General features: G+C 57.3%; 1 protein-coding gene across 2 annotated transcripts; it reads right to left on the bottom strand.

The window, feature by feature from the left end:
• Positions 1-2,858: 2,858 nt before the first annotated feature.
• Positions 2,859-16,002, bottom strand: EPS8L3 (EPS8 signaling adaptor L3). Of its 2 annotated transcripts, none has more exons than XM_066352484.1 (19): positions 15,845-16,002; positions 13,727-13,792; positions 13,501-13,565; positions 11,395-11,553; positions 10,989-11,138; positions 10,832-10,887; positions 10,334-10,476; positions 10,151-10,260; positions 9,840-9,963; positions 9,696-9,757; positions 9,373-9,447; positions 8,884-9,032; positions 5,734-5,815; positions 5,324-5,358; positions 4,692-4,890; positions 4,416-4,544; positions 4,049-4,122; positions 3,440-3,572; positions 2,859-3,175 (listed from the first exon to the last, which is right to left on the bottom strand). In XM_066352484.1, exons 2-19 carry the CDS (start codon positions 13,755-13,757, stop codon positions 3,164-3,166), a joined length of 1,788 nt encoding a protein of 595 aa, XP_066208581.1. In that variant the 5' UTR covers positions 13,758-13,792; positions 15,845-16,002; the 3' UTR covers positions 2,859-3,163. The 2 variants fall into 2 exon arrangements, with proteins under 2 accessions (XP_066208581.1, XP_066208582.1); XM_066352485.1 differs by having other exon boundaries at positions 10,334-10,473.
• Between the last annotated feature and the right edge of the window lie 446 nt (positions 16,003-16,448).

Here is a 16,448-nt window from a genome sequence, read left to right as displayed (position 1 = left end):
CTTTATAGCCGCGAGAGTGGGCGGGGCCAACGGAGCCCTGACTCCGCCCCGCCGTCCTGGTGCCGCTCCTAACGGGTGTCCACTGGGTCACGCGCAGGCTCGACTTCTGCAGCCCCTGGGGATGGGGCCCTGTGACCCCGAGGTGAGACAGGGAGGGGGGCGTGGCACGTGCTGGGGGACCTGGGCTTGAGACTGCGGGTCAGGGTGAGGAGATTGCCCACAGCCCAAGCAGTGAGAGCCCTGGATACCGCGGGAGAGAGTGAGATTCATGTTCTAAATATTGATCTAGTGGGTGGGGGTCGGGGGAAGGTGAGCAAGACCGTAGCTCTGACCACCAGGGAATCCGCGCCGTTGGTAGGCAGGTTGTTGGGGGCTGGATAGGAGTCCAGAACTACTTGCAAGGTTCCTGGCCCCTAGGGTCTGCGCAGCATGGCCACCACTTAGGACTGGAAGCCTCTTCCCCGCCTTGCCCATGTCTGGGAAGTCACATTTCTCTGTTAGTCTGGCTGAAGCAACCTTGGGACTTTTTAGAAGGACATTTCACTGAAAAGAAGAAAGGAAGAGCCTGACCAGGCGGTGGCGCAGTGGATAGAGCCTCGGACTGGGATGTGGAAGGACTCAGGTTCGAGACCCCGAGATCGCCAGCTTGAGCGCAGGCTCATCTGGTTTGAGCAAAAGCTCACCGGATTGGACCCAAGGTCACTGGCTCAAGCAAGGGGTTACTCGGTCTGCTGAAGGCCCATGGTCAAGGCACATATGAGAAAGCAATCAATGAACAACTAAGTGTCACAAAGCATAACAAAAAACTAATGATTGATGCTTCTCATCTCTCCACTCCTGTCTGTCTGTCCCTGACTCTCTCTCTGTCTCTGTTAAAAAAATAAAATAAAATAAAAACCATGATCTTTAAAAAAAAGAAAAAAAAAAAAAAAAAAGAAGAAAGGAAGAAAGTGCAATCAATGCACAGGGGCAGAAAAATTAATAATGCCGGAATCTCTCCTCCCAAGATAACAAAGGCCAGTCACAAATTAGCTTGAGGTATAAGATTCATTGAATACTGATGATGTGCCAGGCAGCCATCTAGGACAGTGGTTTTCAACCTCTTTATACGCGGAGACCTGTGACCATAGAATTATTTCGGGGACTGCTAAGGCAGAAATCACCCTGAGTATAAGCAAATTTGACTAAGATCATTGGGTCTGTAGTCTTCATATAACATCAAGGTGGTTAACTCACGGACTGGCACGAAATTTTTGGCAGAGCAGCGTTTGAAAAACACTGATCTAGGTATTTCTTATATGTTAGCCAATTTATTCTAATTCAGACTTCACAACTTTGTGAAGTAGGTTTTATAGAAGGAGATAAGGGAGGCCTGGAGAAACTATAATAGGTGAGTTGCCTTTCTAAATTCTCACATTCTCATGGGTGGTGGCCTGGGATTCAAACGTAGGTCCGCCTAGTTGCCAAACTTGTGTCAGTTCCACTGAACTTGGACATCCAGACAGACCCTCAACTTATTTCAGTCTTTGCTGAGAAATCTGGGGAGCTCTGGGATAAAATACTTTTTTTTTCCCTGGGCCTAGAGGGTTTGTTTGCTTCTAGGACTCCTTCCACTCCATGAAACCCAGAGGACAGTGAGTAAATATCTCCCCTCCCCATCCCAAGAAATGAACATTTCTGACTAACTTTTTACCCTTGACAGACCCTAAGAGTCTTACCTGTGTTTCTCTTTTCGTGAGAGAAAAGAAGTGATTTTTCTGAGGCCAGGAACTTGAGGAAATGACATAGGCAGTCCATAAATGAGGGTAATCTGGGGCCTCGGCAATGTTACGGTCTTGACAAATTCAGCTAAGAAATCCTTATGGAGACATCTTAAGAACCCCGAAGGGGCCCTTGATCCACAGGTACATCAAGCCTTCTATGTAGACTGAATCACTGAAAGTACAACCTATTATGTGTGGAGTCCATTCCATGGCATTTATGAGATTAAAGACTGCTAAGTATACCCAATCGTAGAAGCCACAGACAGTCCTGAAACTTCACTTAACCTCTAAGACAGTGGTTCTCAACCTTTCTAACGCCGTGACCCCACGATACAGTTCCTCATGTTGCGGTGACCCCAAACCAAAAAATAATTTTGGTGGCTACTTCATAACTGTAATTTTGCTACAGTTATGATTCGGAATGTAAATACCTGATATGCATTATGTATTTTCTGATGGCTTTAGGCGACCCCTGTGTTTTGGTTGCAACCCACAGGTTGAGAACCACTGCTCTAAGAAAATAGGGACCTAGAGAGTGGAATGTCTTGCCAGGCAGTTGGTGGGCTTTGGACTTCCAGTCTAATATTCCCTATGCTCTGCCACCAAAGACAACCTGGGGAGGAAGCCCAAGGCTGGCTCACCCAGCAGGAGGGGACAAAAGTTGTATGAAAGGAGGAAGTTGCCAAGTAGAGCCCGGAGCACTTGACATGCTTCTTAGTGCTTCTCGGGACCATCAGCCAGTGCGGCTGATCAGAACCTACTGCTGTCAGCAGCCTGGTGCTCTCTGCTCCTTTGAAGGGTTGTGCCCTCGGCTCCCCGCTGGGCACCTTGGAACATACTGGGAGAACTGCACACCGAAGGACAAAGATGGTGAGCAGAGCCCTTATTTGGGAGTTTGTTTAGAAAGAAGGTAAACGGAGCTCGGGCCATAATTTTCCAATTCTGACTCCTCTCCCGGCTGCAGTCATGCTCAGTCTGGTCCAGGGACGGAGGGGAGGCTGCTGCTGTGCCGTGCCCGGTGTCCCAGCTCCCTCTGCCTCCCTGCCTTTGGCCCCCTCAGGCCCAGAGGAAGCTGCAAGGGAGGCACATGCCAAGACTGAAGATGCTTTTATTGGGGAGGAGAGGGATTGAACAGAATCCTGACAAATCTAGGCATACACGCCCCAGGCTTAGGACAGAGACAATAAATATTATAGATGGTAACCGGAGAGGGCTCCCAACACACAGCAAGAGAGGGCACCACCCGCCCAGCCTCTGGGCTCGCCCGTCCTCTGTCCTCTTTGTGTCGGGGTTGCTGCAAACTGGGCGCCTGGAAGAGGAATTGTCGGGGCTTTAAAGAGTATCACATCCCCCATCTTGCTGTGAGAAGGCCTTGGTGTTGGAGATGTCTCAGTTGGTGCCTAAGGGCTTATCTGAGGAAGAAAAGGATTGAGATGAGGCTGGGGGCAGGGAAGGGACCCCCCAGAGCTCATGCTGACACTCAGCTTGGAGCCTCCAGGCATGCCTGAGCACATGAAGTCAGGCCCCCAGGGCAACAGCCTCTGCCCGGACCCTCCACACTCAGTTCCTCCCCAGTGCTGGGCCTGCCAGCTCGCCCCCTTGGCACTGTCACTGTCACCGTCACCCAGGGAGCACCCCACAGCTCCACTGGAGCCAGCACCCCAGGGGGCCCTCACCCCCAGTGTCCTTCTGATGGCCTCCAGCCGTGTCAGGACCCGTGGGGCATCCTGTGGACACAGCATCTGTAGCTCCCTGGGGCTCATGTGAAGCAGCTGGGACCCCATCAGGGCCCCGAGGGTCTTCACCGTGCTGGGAACGAAAGCAGAGATGCTGTCAGCCGCAGGCAGAAGGACCTGGGCCCCAGTCTTTGGGTAGAGAAAGAGCTGTTTGGGCTTGGGGGCTGGGGTGACAGGAGAATTCATGGACTAGGGTATTTGAAGGAGGAAGATGTGCATTTTGGTGTAAACCAATTTCAGAGCCCCCGAGTTGGAAGGGAGCCGTGCCCTGGGGAGACTCGGGTGCAGAGGTGTGGGGGCAGTTGAGATTCCTCCTGAGGGCCCCGGTCCTGCTGCCTTCCCCACGGCAAGGGCTCCCCACTTAGTGCTCTCACGGAGGCACGGACACAGCCCGTCTTCCACTGTGGCGGTGCTGTGACAGGGAGGGCCCGTGGGACCCTCGTGTACTGCGCAGGCCAGGTGGTTTGTTCTGGGGCTCTGGATTTCCTTGGTTGTCGTCTGAACCCTTTACAAAGGTTCCCCCCCAAACCCGTGGGGCTAGGCGCTCACACAGTGGAGAAGTTCTCTGCCTGCAGCCAGGCTCTGACCTCCTCCGGCCTTGAGCTGAGTCGAAGCACTGGAGCCTAGAATTGGGGGCACTGGGGGTCAGAGGCCATTGCCTCTCAGAACCCCCCCCCCCGCATCATCTGGGCCCTCCTCTGGGCTGCCATCTAATTACTTAAGTCACTCGGTGGGTTGCTTGTCTGGCAAGGGCCAGGCTCGTCCCTGCTCTAGCTTCAGGAGAAACCTGGCACCCGGTACGCATGTGATAATAGATTCAATCGAACCAGGACTACCTCCTCTTGTCCCTGAATCCTCCCCACCCCCACCCCTGGCTCAGGACCCAGACTTCTGGGCAGTCTAGGCTAGCTAGTACCCAAGGGGGCGTCTGGCTGTGGCTCCCAGGGGCCCCCGAGTCTAGGGGTTCCAGGATGTTGCTGGGAATGTAGCCGCTCTGTCCCGACTCGTTCTTCACCAGCCACCACCGCTTGCTGTGGTCCAGAACCTGCCAGAGTCACCCGGTTACATGAGCCTCTGTCCCTCCCTCTCAAGGCCCCCCTCCCACAGCCTCTCACCTGCGCCCCCGCCCCAGGCTGCTTGGGGCTCCCACCGACCACTCCCCCCCTTTTCTAGGCCCGAGCCCCAGCCTCACCTCCAGCACTTCTCCCTGGACGACTGTCAGCTCCTTTGGGTTCCGACCCTCAAACTCATACAAGACTTGCATTCTTAGGGCTGGATTGACAGGTCTGGTGTTGAAGGGCACGTGGTTGGGGTCCCCAGACTGCAGGCCATGGTCGTGTGTCTCCTGCTGAGCTGAGTATGAGGTGCTTGCTGACCTAACTCGCTCCCCCCTCCCCCAGAGACAAGAGTCAGGACGGCTGGGGAAGGGGTCGCAGAGACTGAGCCCCTGTCCCAGCCCCAGAGCCCAAGTGTCCCCTGCCTGGAATCTGGAGGTGACTTTTAGGTTTCCACAGGGTTTAATGGCTGGTCAGAGCTAGGTGGGGTTTTGTGCAGGCGGCCAGGGTCTGAAATTGGCTGATTTCTGAAGGCTTTTTCAGCTCTGGGAAATCGGAGGCGTGTGTGGGTAGTAATGTGAGAGGTGGGATTGGAGCCTGGGAAGGTAAAAACCTGCTTTTTTACCCAAGGTGGGGGAGGGATGTGCTTGTACACACGAGTCTGGCTTAAGAGAGCCCAGAGGGTCTGAGATGTAGCCCCCCAGATCCACAGGGTCGGCCGTCCCTCCTTCCCCACAAGCACGTGGTCCTGACTAAGCCCCAGGCTTACTGGGCAGAGGGAGAGTCCTGTTGTCCTGAGGGTTCCTGTGGGGGCAGGGCAGAGTGAGTGAGGGCGGGGGTCAGCGGCAGGGGTCAGCCGGCAGGGGTCAGCGGCAGGGGTCAGCCGGCAGGGGTCAGCGGCAGGGGTCAGCGGCAGGGGTCAGCCGGCAGGGGTCAGCGGCAGGGGTCAGCCGGCAGGGGTCAGCGGCAGGGGTCAGCGGCAGGGGTCAGCCGGCAGGGGAGGACGGCGCTGGTTCCCACCACAGGCCCCCTCCTACACAGCTGCCTCAACCCCTCCCTGCCTGCCCACCACCCAGATGTGGACACTCAGTTGCCACGTGACCATAGTTTGGACAGAGAAGGCAGAAACTAGCCGGAGACCAGGGCTTTGAGTAGGGCTTGGTGCTCAACTCCCGTTACCTGGAAGGAAGGTTCTGGAAACTGCCAACCATCATAGAAGGTGGGTCGGTAGGGTGGAGGCTCACTGTCTGTCCAGTTGTCCCTGGGGAGAGAACCAAACTTAGTCCAGTCTGTGCTGCCAGGCTGTGGGATGTGAGGTGGAGGAGTAGACAGAGCCTAGCCTCAGGGTCTTCCAGGTAAAGGAGGACGCAGTCCACGTGCGCAGATGAAAGGCCCCGGAACACCCACAAAGGAGCCAAGAGTTAGGCATGAACAGATCCCACAGTGCAGGTAACTGTGGCCGGCTTCACCTCTGCCTGTGAAGTTCAGATACACCAACTCCATAAAAACATGCTGGGTCCTTGATGACATGACTGGGCATTCAACTTAAAGTGGTGGGGGCAGAGGTGAATATTTCCTCTACGGCACTGTCACTGAACTTGGGCCACCCTGGGTCATTGCTTCTCTCACTGTACTGCACACGACTCTCGCATGTCCGTGTTTCTGACAATAATGAACTCCTTGTGAGCTGTTATCCCGAGTACAGTGGAGGGATCAGGCAGCAGCTAATAAATATTTATTCAGTGGAAACAAATAAATTGTTCCCTCTTTTGAATATATTTTTTAAAGATTTATTGATTTTACAGAGAAAGGAGGGTGGGGGGGGGGAGAGAAGTAGTTGCTTCATTGGTTGCTTGTCATATGTGCCTTGACCGGGCAAGCCCAGGGTTTTGAACCAGCAACCTCAGCAGTCCAGGCCAATGCTGTATTTATTCACTGCGCCCCACAGGTCAGGCTCTTCTGAATCTTTTTAAATGGTTCCTTCTCTTTGCAGTAAAAACATGCTCAGGTCTGCCCTTGGCTGTGTCACCAAGTTTTTTGAGAGTGTCTCTGTTTGCCCTGCCTATGTTTTTTTCCCCCTAGCTCTTTCATTGTTTCTTGAAATTTGATTTTTACCTCTGCCATTCCTCTTTGGAAACCAGTTTCTCTCAAGTCCTGGCAATCTCCTGATTGCCAAACCCAATGACCTTGTGTGGTCCCTATACTTCTGAACCACGGCATTGAGCATTATGTATAGCTTTGGGTTGGTTTGCCTAAAATCAAGCCACCTATATACAATTTGCCTGAAATTCAACTCTTTGAGGGTTTTTACATCTCTTTAGTCTATTTTCTGTATTTTTTTAAAAAAAATTTATTTATTCATTATAGAGAGGAGAGAGAGAGAGAGAGAGAGAAGGGGGGGGAGGAGCAGGAAGCATCAACTCCCATATGTGCCTTGACCAGGCAAGCCCAGGGTTTTGAACCAGCAACCTCAGTGTTTCCAGGTTGACGCTTTATCCACTGCGCCACCACAGGTCAGGCATATTTTCTGTATTTTTGTCTTTCATTCATTCATTCATTCAGTAATTTTTTTTTTTTTTTTTTTTGCTGCTTTTTTAAGAAATCAGTCCTTGGCTGGATAGCTCAGTTGGTTAGACAGGAACAGATAGATGTCTCTGTCTCTCTGTTTCTCTCCTTCCTCTCTCTTTACAATCAATAAATAAAAATTATATATATAAAAAGAATTTAGAAAGCATTTCAGGGCACATATGACCTAATTTTGTATCTAAAGTGATAAACAGAGTCAGAAAGTATTATAGAAGGCTATCTCCAGGGGCTGGGGAGAGGGAGGACTCAGGTTTGTTAATTGTGCACTGAGTACAGAGTTGCTGTTAGGGAGGGTGAAAAGTTCTGGAAATGGATAGTGGTGTTGGTTGCCCAACATTGTTAAGTACTTAATGCCATTGAATTAAATATCCTCTGGAAAACATTAAGATGGTAATTTTTTTTTTTTTTTCCTGAAGCTGGAAACGGGGAGAGACAGTCAGACAGACTCCCACATGCGCCCCACCGGGATCCACCCGGCACGCCCACCAGAGGCGACGCTCTGCCCACCAGGGGGCGTCGCTCTGCTGCGACCAGAGTCACTCTAGCGCCTGGGGCAGAGGCCAAGGAGCCATCCCCAGCGCCCGGGCCATCTTTGCTCCAATGGAGCCTTGGCTGCGGGAGGGGGAGAGAGAGACAGAGAGGAAGGAGGGGGGGGGGTGGAGAAGCAAATGGGCGCTTCTCCTATGTGCCCTGGCCGGGAATCGAACCCTGGTCCCCTGCACTCCAGGCCGACGCTCTACCGCTGAGCCAACCGGCCAGGGCCTAAAATGGTAAATTTTATCTTATATATATTCTATCACAAAGAGAGAGATTACACTGAATTATAATTTGTCTTTGGGCGGGTTGGACAACAAACCCTTAAATGGGGCTGAATTGAAAAGAACTGCTCACTAGGCCAGATGCTAGAACAAGCGGCTTATTTCCTGGTTGGCTTTTCTTTCTGAAACTCTCTTCCTTTGGTTTTCATGTCTCTACTTTTAACTTTCAGAAATTTTTCTTTGCCTCCTTAACACTTTTTCCTTTCTCCACCTTCCCTTCTCTCCTGGGACAGAGCGACCTTGCTCGTTAAGGGGAGTTCCCAGGCTGCCCAGTGGAGTCTTACCCCTAGGGGCTCCAACCATCATCTCTGTTCTGACTGTTCTCAATCCCGCGTAGCCACCTGGACCTCTCACCTGCGAGCCGGCCACCCTGTCCGCGGAATGTTCTGCTGACCCCTCGGCTCAGAACATCCAGGCTGGCTTTATCCCCCCCTCCCCATGGCTCTCACTGGTTTGGCCTTGTTGTCCAGTTGCCCATCTCACACCTCCACGGACACGCAATCCCACTTTGATCTTAGCAACTTGGCCAGCTGGTTGCCGGGTCTTACTGAGGTTACATTTGCAGCATCTCTTAGGTCAGTAATTCTTAAATTCCGGGCCGATTGAGACAAAGTTTTCACTTTGTCCTTGACGAAAATGAGAACATATTTTAGTAGAAGGTTGCCAACTCTACTTTCTTGGGGAGAATTGTCCTTTTCTTCTGAGATAATGCCCTTCCTTCAGTGGCCGGTGATGGCAAGTGGTGGTTTTAAAAATAAATTGTTTGCACTTAGTCTAATAAAGAGTTGGGAACTCCGTGTAGAGCTGCCCATTTGTTTTGAGAAGTTTCTGCTTTGTGACAGTGCAGAGCTGGCCACGTCCAATGTCGGGCCCTGTGCCCCCGTGTGCCCGGCCCCCAATTTGGTTCAGGCCTGTCTTCACTCACCGGCTAATGGTCCAGGCCATGCCCAGCCTCTTCCAGAGGTTACTGGCAGCTGGGCTTAGATAGGTCTGCAGCAGGTCGATGGCTTCGGGGGTGAGGAGGGGTGAGATCACCTGGGCTGGGAGGCCCCGCTCGGGGCACTGGGTCACAACCTGGAGGAAGAATGGAAGGCGTCAGGGAGCCTGGGTTCCTGCAGGCCCAGCTGGAGCGGGGAAGGGCCCAGAGTCCCCGTGACCACTTCTGCAAGGCCACGGTGCCTCCGGCCTGCTGCTCTGTGCCCGGCTCCTCCGAGCCCTGGTCTCCTTCTCTCTGACTCCAGCCCCTCCAGTCTGTACCCAGCGGGGACGGGGTCTTGGGGTGGAGGAGGGTGTGTTAGGGTGAGGGGCAGACCCCACAGCTGCCCTCTGCCCTGTGCCCGCCACCCTGGCCTCTGCTCCATCTGCACCCCAGCCTGTACTTCCCCCTTCACCACCCTGGCCTCCCACAACTCACGTAGTCCAGAGTTTGGAACAGGATGTGCAGCAACTCAGGGGCACTCGTGCCCTTCAGAAGGATGGCCATCCTCCCCTGGGGACACAGGGGTATGCTGTCACCACGCTCATCCCACCCCACCCTCACTAGGACCCCAAGGCCCTGATTGTTGTGGGCCTTGGGTGGGGGCCTGGTGCTCTCCAGAGAGAGGCGAGGTTCTGGCGGGGGGCGCGGGGGCGCGGGGGCGGGGGGGGGGCTGGAGAGAAGACTGGGGTGCCTGTGAGACCAGAGAGGAGGGCGTGGCAGTACAAGGAAGGGCTTGCGAACTTTGGGGAGTCACATACTAGGAGGTTGAAGCTGTACTTGAACTTCTGGAAGCAGTCAATGTACTGCACCTTTGTCATCGCTATGGGGGAAGGGAGAAGGCGGGGGTCACAGGTTATCCCAACAGCACCCCCCACTTCTCTTCCCTGGCCCTTCGCACTCACCCCACTGGTCCTTATCCTTTTTCTTCCCCAGCCTCTTCTTCTTCTTCAGACTGCTGTTTGCCTGGGCCTTCTTCAGCTGTCCCACAAACAGCTCGATGTCCCTCAGGGTGTGGTTCAGCACCTCCTGGACCACAAACAGCTTTTGGCCTGGAGCAAACAACTTGGTCCATCCTGGGACTCTCAAGCCTGCCTGTTCCTCCTCAGCCCAAAGCCTGCCTTGGCCATACAGGGACCTGGTTTCCTAAGGGGAGGGGAGTCCTCTCTCCCCCCAGGCCCGGAAAGCCACAGCAAGCCCCGCGACCTGCAGTTACCTCGTCTCTCTCTGGGTTGAGGGGGGATGGGGGCCGCCGTGCAGGAGGCGGAGGGAAGGTGCTTGGTTCTCTGGAGTGTCGCAGCAGGGGCTTTGGGGATGGTGGTATGCCTGCAATGTAAGGGGACCATGACCTCTTTGATGGAACCCTTCTCCTCCCATGGCCCCGACACCCCACACTCACTGTGCTCTGAGGCCATCCGGTAGGGCTGCTCTGGAGGGTGCCCCTGCTCCAGCGTGGGTCCCTGCTCCTTAGGGAACGGCTTTTCCGGAGAGGTCCCCCTCCATCCTTCCTGGCCTGGGTGCAGGGCTCCGAGTCTGGATCTGCTGAGCACGTGGTGGGGACACAGGTGTGACAGCGCACTTGGGGCTGAGCCTTGCCCACACTTCTCTCCAGGTCTCCATCTGGAACCTTCCCTGACTCTACCCTGCCTCACTGCCTGCCTCTGAGCCCTCTCAGGCCCCATGTCGGGTCCCAGGGACGGTCTCCAGGGCTCCCGGGCCAGGCCCCGGCCCCTCCCTCTCACCGTCTATGTCTCGGTTGCAGCCTGGCGCCTCCCCAGCTCCAACCCAGGTTCCTCTGGCCGCAGGCTCCTGGGCTTCCCCAGATCTGGGCCCAGGGCTGGCCCACCCAGGCCTGAGCTCTAACATCCTGCAGGCGGGCCGGGGCGAGGTTGCCCACCTGTGCTCCAGCTCCTCCTCCAGGGCCTTCTGCAGGGTGCTCCGCAGTCCCTCTGCCTGGAGGAAGCAGCAGTCAGGCGGGCCATGTGTGTGCGTTTGGGACACAGGGATGGTCATCGGGCCCCACGCCCACTCTCCTCCACCCAGCTCACACTCACTCCCACTTCCGGGCACTGGAAGAGCAGGGTGCTGCTGCGCGTCGAGGCGGGCTCCTGCACCGTGACGCACAGGACGGAGTTGTAGGAGCAGGCGTTGAGCACCACGGTCATGGCCTGGATGCTGTCCAGGCGGTAAGAGTCCAGCTCCTCCTAGGTCAGGTGGAGAGGGTGGCTGCAAGGTCACTGAGAGCCAGGGCGGCTCTTGGAAGTTCCTGACTTGGGTCACCCCAGCCCTGTCACCTCCCCTGACCCGGGTGCCTGGTCCCTTCCTAGTCCAGATGTGTACTGCACGTGGGGAGGGGCAGCTGCTGTTGGAAGCATGGAGGGGCGGAGTTTGTGCCCGGTGTCTGCTTTCCGCAGCCTGGGCTGTCTGGGACCCGTTGCCGGGTATGGCGAGAGGGCTGACCTTGGTCTCGATGTCCAGTAGCTGGAGCCGGCCATCTCTGACCTGCAGGAACAAGTTCTGGCTCCACACCCGGCCCTGAGCGTCCATTTCCTGCAGCTTCCGCACGGCGTCCTTGGGCTCCCGGACCGTCTGAGTGCCCAGCTTACATGTCATCAGGTGCTGAGGGGAGAGGGGAGGCCCAGGACTGGGAGCGGGTTTGGAGAGGGCCCCACGGGGGGTGGGGGGGTGGGCAGGGTGGGGAAAGGCAGCGGGGAAGGCCTCAGGCCATCTCATAAAGCAGCCTTCGAGGGCCGGTGTCAGGGCCAGAAGCTGGCTGGGACGGACCCGTGAGTAGGCTGAGGACTCTGGAGAAAGGACGAGGCCTTTCTCAGTCAAGGCCAGCAGAGGGGGATGGATGGTGGTCAGTGTGGGCTCCGGCCACATAACAAATGAAGTGTGGACTCCTCTGGGTGGGGTACAGGACCCTCAGGTTCCATCCCTGGCTTCTCTTGCTCCTCTGGGGATCCACCATGCAGTGTGGTCCTGCTCACTGGCCTTGCATTCCTGTCTCCGTGCCTTTGCTCATGCTGGTCCCTGTAGCCCCTCCCACTTCTGCTCATCCCCTGTCCCCTGTCCCCCATCCCCGGATTCTTGCTCCGTGAGATGAGAGGGTAGTGAGCTCAGTCTCCTCTCAGGCCCCTCACTCAGCTGGTCTGAGCACCTGACAGGTGTTCGCTGTTGTTTCCCTCCTCGCGGAGACCCCTCCCTCCTCCCATCCTGACGCAGCCTTCACAAGTCACAGCCTTGCCCCAGGCCCTTGTTGGGGGAGGCCATCTGCCTCTTGCCCGCCCCACCCCCTGCTCAGGTCCCAGCTCCTGCTGGAGGAGCTGCCAGCATGTTTGGGGCCCCTGACAACATGAACAAATGCCCTGGCATCCTGGACACGCCTCCCCTTGCCTTCGCCTCCTGGGCCTCAGTGAAGCCCTTTCCCAACCTTCACCCCTGCCACGAACCCCAGGACCTGCGGTCCCAACCCGGCCGGCTGGGGGAGCCCTACGCCTCTTGCCCTGTGGAACCTCCAGCCCATCGCCCTGTGTCCCTCCGTCCTCCTCCTCCGGGACAGCCAGAATCTACCGTGCCCAGGGTGGTTTATGCCCAGATGCTCCGCCTGACAGGTGTTTGCTCCCACCATGCCATTCTGGTCTGTGCTGTGTTGGTTGTGCCCACAGCCCTTCAGGCAACTAATGCCGCAGTGCCAGTGTCCTCCTCCCAGACAGGCCAGAGCCTCCAAGCAGCTCATACCTGCCTGCCCTGAGCCCAAGCCCAGACACCTCCCTTGCAGGGACCGCTGATCACACATTCCTTCCTCCTGCCAAGCCAGATCCTGGGCAAAGGGCAGCTCTTTGGGGACCCCGGTGGGTGTGGCAGGGATGGGTTGGGAGTTAGGCCGGGTGAGGTGGGTGCACGGGCCTCCATCCCACCCCTCCACTCCGGGTGAGGGTGGGTGCACGGGCCTCCTCTCCCACCCCTCCACTCCGGGTGAGGTGGGTGCACGGGCCTCCTCTCCCACCCCTCCACTCCGGGTGAGGTGGGTACACGGGCCTCCTATCCCACCCCTCCACTCCGGGTGAGGTGGGTGCATGGGCCTCCTCTCCCACCCCTCCACTCCGGGTGAGGTGGGTGCACGGGCCTCCTCTCCCACCCCTCCACTCCGGGTGAGGTGGGTGCACGGGCCTCCTCTCCCACCCCTCCACTCCGGGTGAGGTGGGTGCACGGGCCTCCTCTCCCACCCCTCCACTCCGGGTGAGGGTCCGGGTGAGGGTGGGTGCACGGGCCTCCTCTCCCACCCCTCCACTCCGGGTGAGGGTGGGTGCACGGGCCTCCTATCCCACCCCTCCACTCCGGGTGAGGGTGGGTGCACGGGCCTCCTCTCCCACCCCTCCACTCTCCACTGCTTGTCCCTGCCTCCACCTGGCCGCCCGCCTGCCCCCCACCCGACCGCGACCTCGGGGGCTCAGGCTGTTGGCTCCGGCAGGGACTTCTCAGAGATGTCTGATCTGGGGCAGGCGCTGGGCACACAGGGAAACGGGGGTTGAATCGGGAACCTGTCTGGGCCGAGTTACTCACCTCCACCCTGAGCTGCAGGCCGGCGGGCTCTGAGGCGAGGCTGTGCAGGTACTCTTTCCGGTGCACTGGGGGGGCAGCATCAGGGCAGGGAGGGGCAGAGGGACCAGGTGAGACGGGCACATGCAGGATGAACTCAGCATGGGGAGGGAGAGACCGGAGGGCTGGGGTTCAGGCAACTCGGGGGGGGGGGGAGGGCTGGGGTGGGGGGAGCAGAGGAAGAGCTTACTGTAAATGGCTCTGCTGCTGGGCCGGGACATGGTGACACCTCCGAGGTGACTCCCTAGAACCCAAACTGAAGCACAGGGACAGCCGTGAGCTGGGGAGAGGGGCCCCAGGGCAGAGCGAAGCAGGCTGCTGCTGGTTCACCTGGTCCTGACCCGGCCCTCACCTACAGCCAGCCAGGGACTCGACGCCCTGGCCCCAGGGGCCTTTTGGGGGCCACCTCCAGCGTGCCCTCCGTGGAGAAGCCCTCCATCTTGGCTGGGCCTGGAAGGCCCCAAGCCAGACTCCTGGCCTCCCATTTTGTGGACAATAAAACTCATCTCCGTGGACCCAGGAAAGCTGGGTGGACAGGGACCTGGGACCAGATCCCACCCTGGGCCCGAGTGTGAAAATGCCAGAGGGGTGGGCTGCACCCACCTTCTGTGGCGAGGCATAGGGTCAGCAGCCTTCCTGCCAGAGCCAGCCTCTGTCCTAGCCTGTTTCAATTCTGCAATTGGGAGGGGGTCTATGTTGGCTCTTAGACTGGGGAACCGCTCCGGAGGGGTGCGTGCGTGTGTGTGTGAGCGCGCGCATGTGCACAAGTATCCACACACGTTTGTGGGGCCCGTGTCAGTGATCTGCCCTCCCCTGAAAGTCTTACCAAGTCTACCATCTCTTTGTCTTTCCGTACTCTGAACCCTCTGCCCAGAGCCCCTCTCACTCAACCCTAAATTCCAGCTCAAAGATCTCCTCCTCAGTGAAGCCCTCCTTGACCTCTCCACTCCCCCACATCCCAGAGTACCCTTCTAATGCCACCTGGAACCTTGTCTGTTCCTCTCTAATGACAAAAGCCACCCAGTGGGTGATGTGAGTCTGGTGCCAAGGCCCCGACGAACATCATGTCATTGAAATCTTACTACCACCGCTCGTACTTCCTTGTGCCCAGAACTGTTCTACGGACTTTACCTTCATCATCTCATTTAATCCTCAGAACATCCTCACCAGGTGGTACTGTTATCCCATTTACTAGATGAGGATGCTGAGGCTCAAAGAGTGTAACAGGCCTGAGGTCACAAGTGAGTATTTAATAGCAGATGGACCCCGCTGTCTGGCTGCCAGCTCCATGCTTGAGTTCGTATGTGTGCCTGTCACTGCGATGTGAGCTTCGGAGGACAGACCTGTCTTGCCCCGACTCTCCCCAGTGTCGTCCTGGCACAGAGGGGCCTGGAAGGCAGATGTTGATGTGGGTGGAGGTACGTGTGTGTGTTCGTGTGGGGCGGGGTGCGACCTGGTCGAGGGGGTCGGTGGAGGGTATGCGTCATTTGAATGAGGTGTCTATGCATCACGACTGGGTATCTGTTTGGTGGTTTCCATGCATCAGCAGGCTACGCCGGGGCCGTTCAGAAGCTGTGGAGTATCCTGGGCAAAGTGTAAGGAGAGAGCAGCCCACACCCCTGTTTACTGGGACTGTTATGAAAATAGCTGAGGATCTGATAAGGTGACTCAGAATGGGGAAACAGTTGCTACTGAACAGTTAAGGGACCGTGGAGGAGGCCCTGGGTCTCTGTGTTCCTTGTGTGGGAGGACCCCTTCCCCTCTGAGGGTAAGGGGTGCTGGAGGCCGGCTCCCCCTCTCCGCAGCCCTTCCCTTCCCCCCGCTGCAACATTTCCTGCCTCTGGATACGGAAGAGGAAGAAGAGAAAATAAGCCTGCATTGGTCAACCCTGCTCCCCACTCCCCGCCACACCAAGAAGGTCCTGTGGATCCCGTGGGTCCCGTGGGTCCCCGCCGCTCAAGATCCCGACACCAGGAGAAGGGAGAGGCTGGCTTTGGCCTGTCTTATCCCTGGCGGGGAAGGAGGCTGCAGTGGCCCCGTTTCCCCCACTTGCCCTCGCGTTTAGAGGCTTGGAGTAGGGAAGGGGTGTCTACATCATGGCCACTGGGAGAAACTTCGGGCCCTGGCTCCCTTCCTTCTCCCCAGCCATCCAGCCCCCGACCGAGCCCCACGCCTTCTTGGGACTCCTCCTGGCTGCATCTGGAAGCAGGCTGGAGACCCTGGCCTGGGAGTCCACAGAGCTGCCCCCACCACCCTGGGGGCCCCTGTCGCTATCTGGGCCCTGACCTTCCTGAGGGCCGGGCCTTACCTGGCTTCCACTCAGGCCTGGTGGCTGGTCCCCCTCCCCGAGGAGGCTGGTGTTCTGACTGGTGGTAGGAGGGCAGCGTCTGCTCTGCTAGTGACCACAGGTGCCTTGTGATGAGGCAGGCCCTGGCCAAGCAGGCGGGCCTAATGGTGATGAGGTCAGGAGGCAGCCACACCTGTGCTCTTTGGACTCTGGTAGGTGGGGCCACCACCTGTCCAACTCCAGAGCCTGGACCGTGGTACTGTGAGCACTGACAGGTGTCCCAAGCTCTGTCAGAGACCCTGCGTCCTGCCTCCTCTGCTTGCCTCTGGCACTGGGACAGGGACCAGAAAGAGAGGGCACCCACGGCCCAGGGGAGTCTGGCCTCTGCGGTCAGGGGGCAGGTGGCTGCAGGTGCCCCAGTGTTCAGGGAAGCTGTCGGCTGGTGTGTGTGCCTCTGTGTGTGTGGGTGCGTGACCATGTGTGCCCAGCTGGGGCCTGGGACGGGGCATGGGTCACGTGAGACGAGACGGGGACCAGGCACTGGGACCACTGTAGGCATTGCATGGAGGCCTGAGGGTTGCTTTGGGCAGGGCCTAGTCATTCCATCCTTTCTTCTGTCCCCTCC

The sequence above is a fragment of the Saccopteryx leptura genome, chromosome 11 (assembly GCF_036850995.1).
Source record: "Saccopteryx leptura isolate mSacLep1 chromosome 11, mSacLep1_pri_phased_curated, whole genome shotgun sequence".
Lineage (NCBI taxonomy): Eukaryota > Metazoa > Chordata > Mammalia > Chiroptera > Emballonuridae > Saccopteryx > Saccopteryx leptura.
Note: the sequence above shows the minus strand (reverse complement) of the source record. Positions and strands in the feature narration are given on the sequence as shown.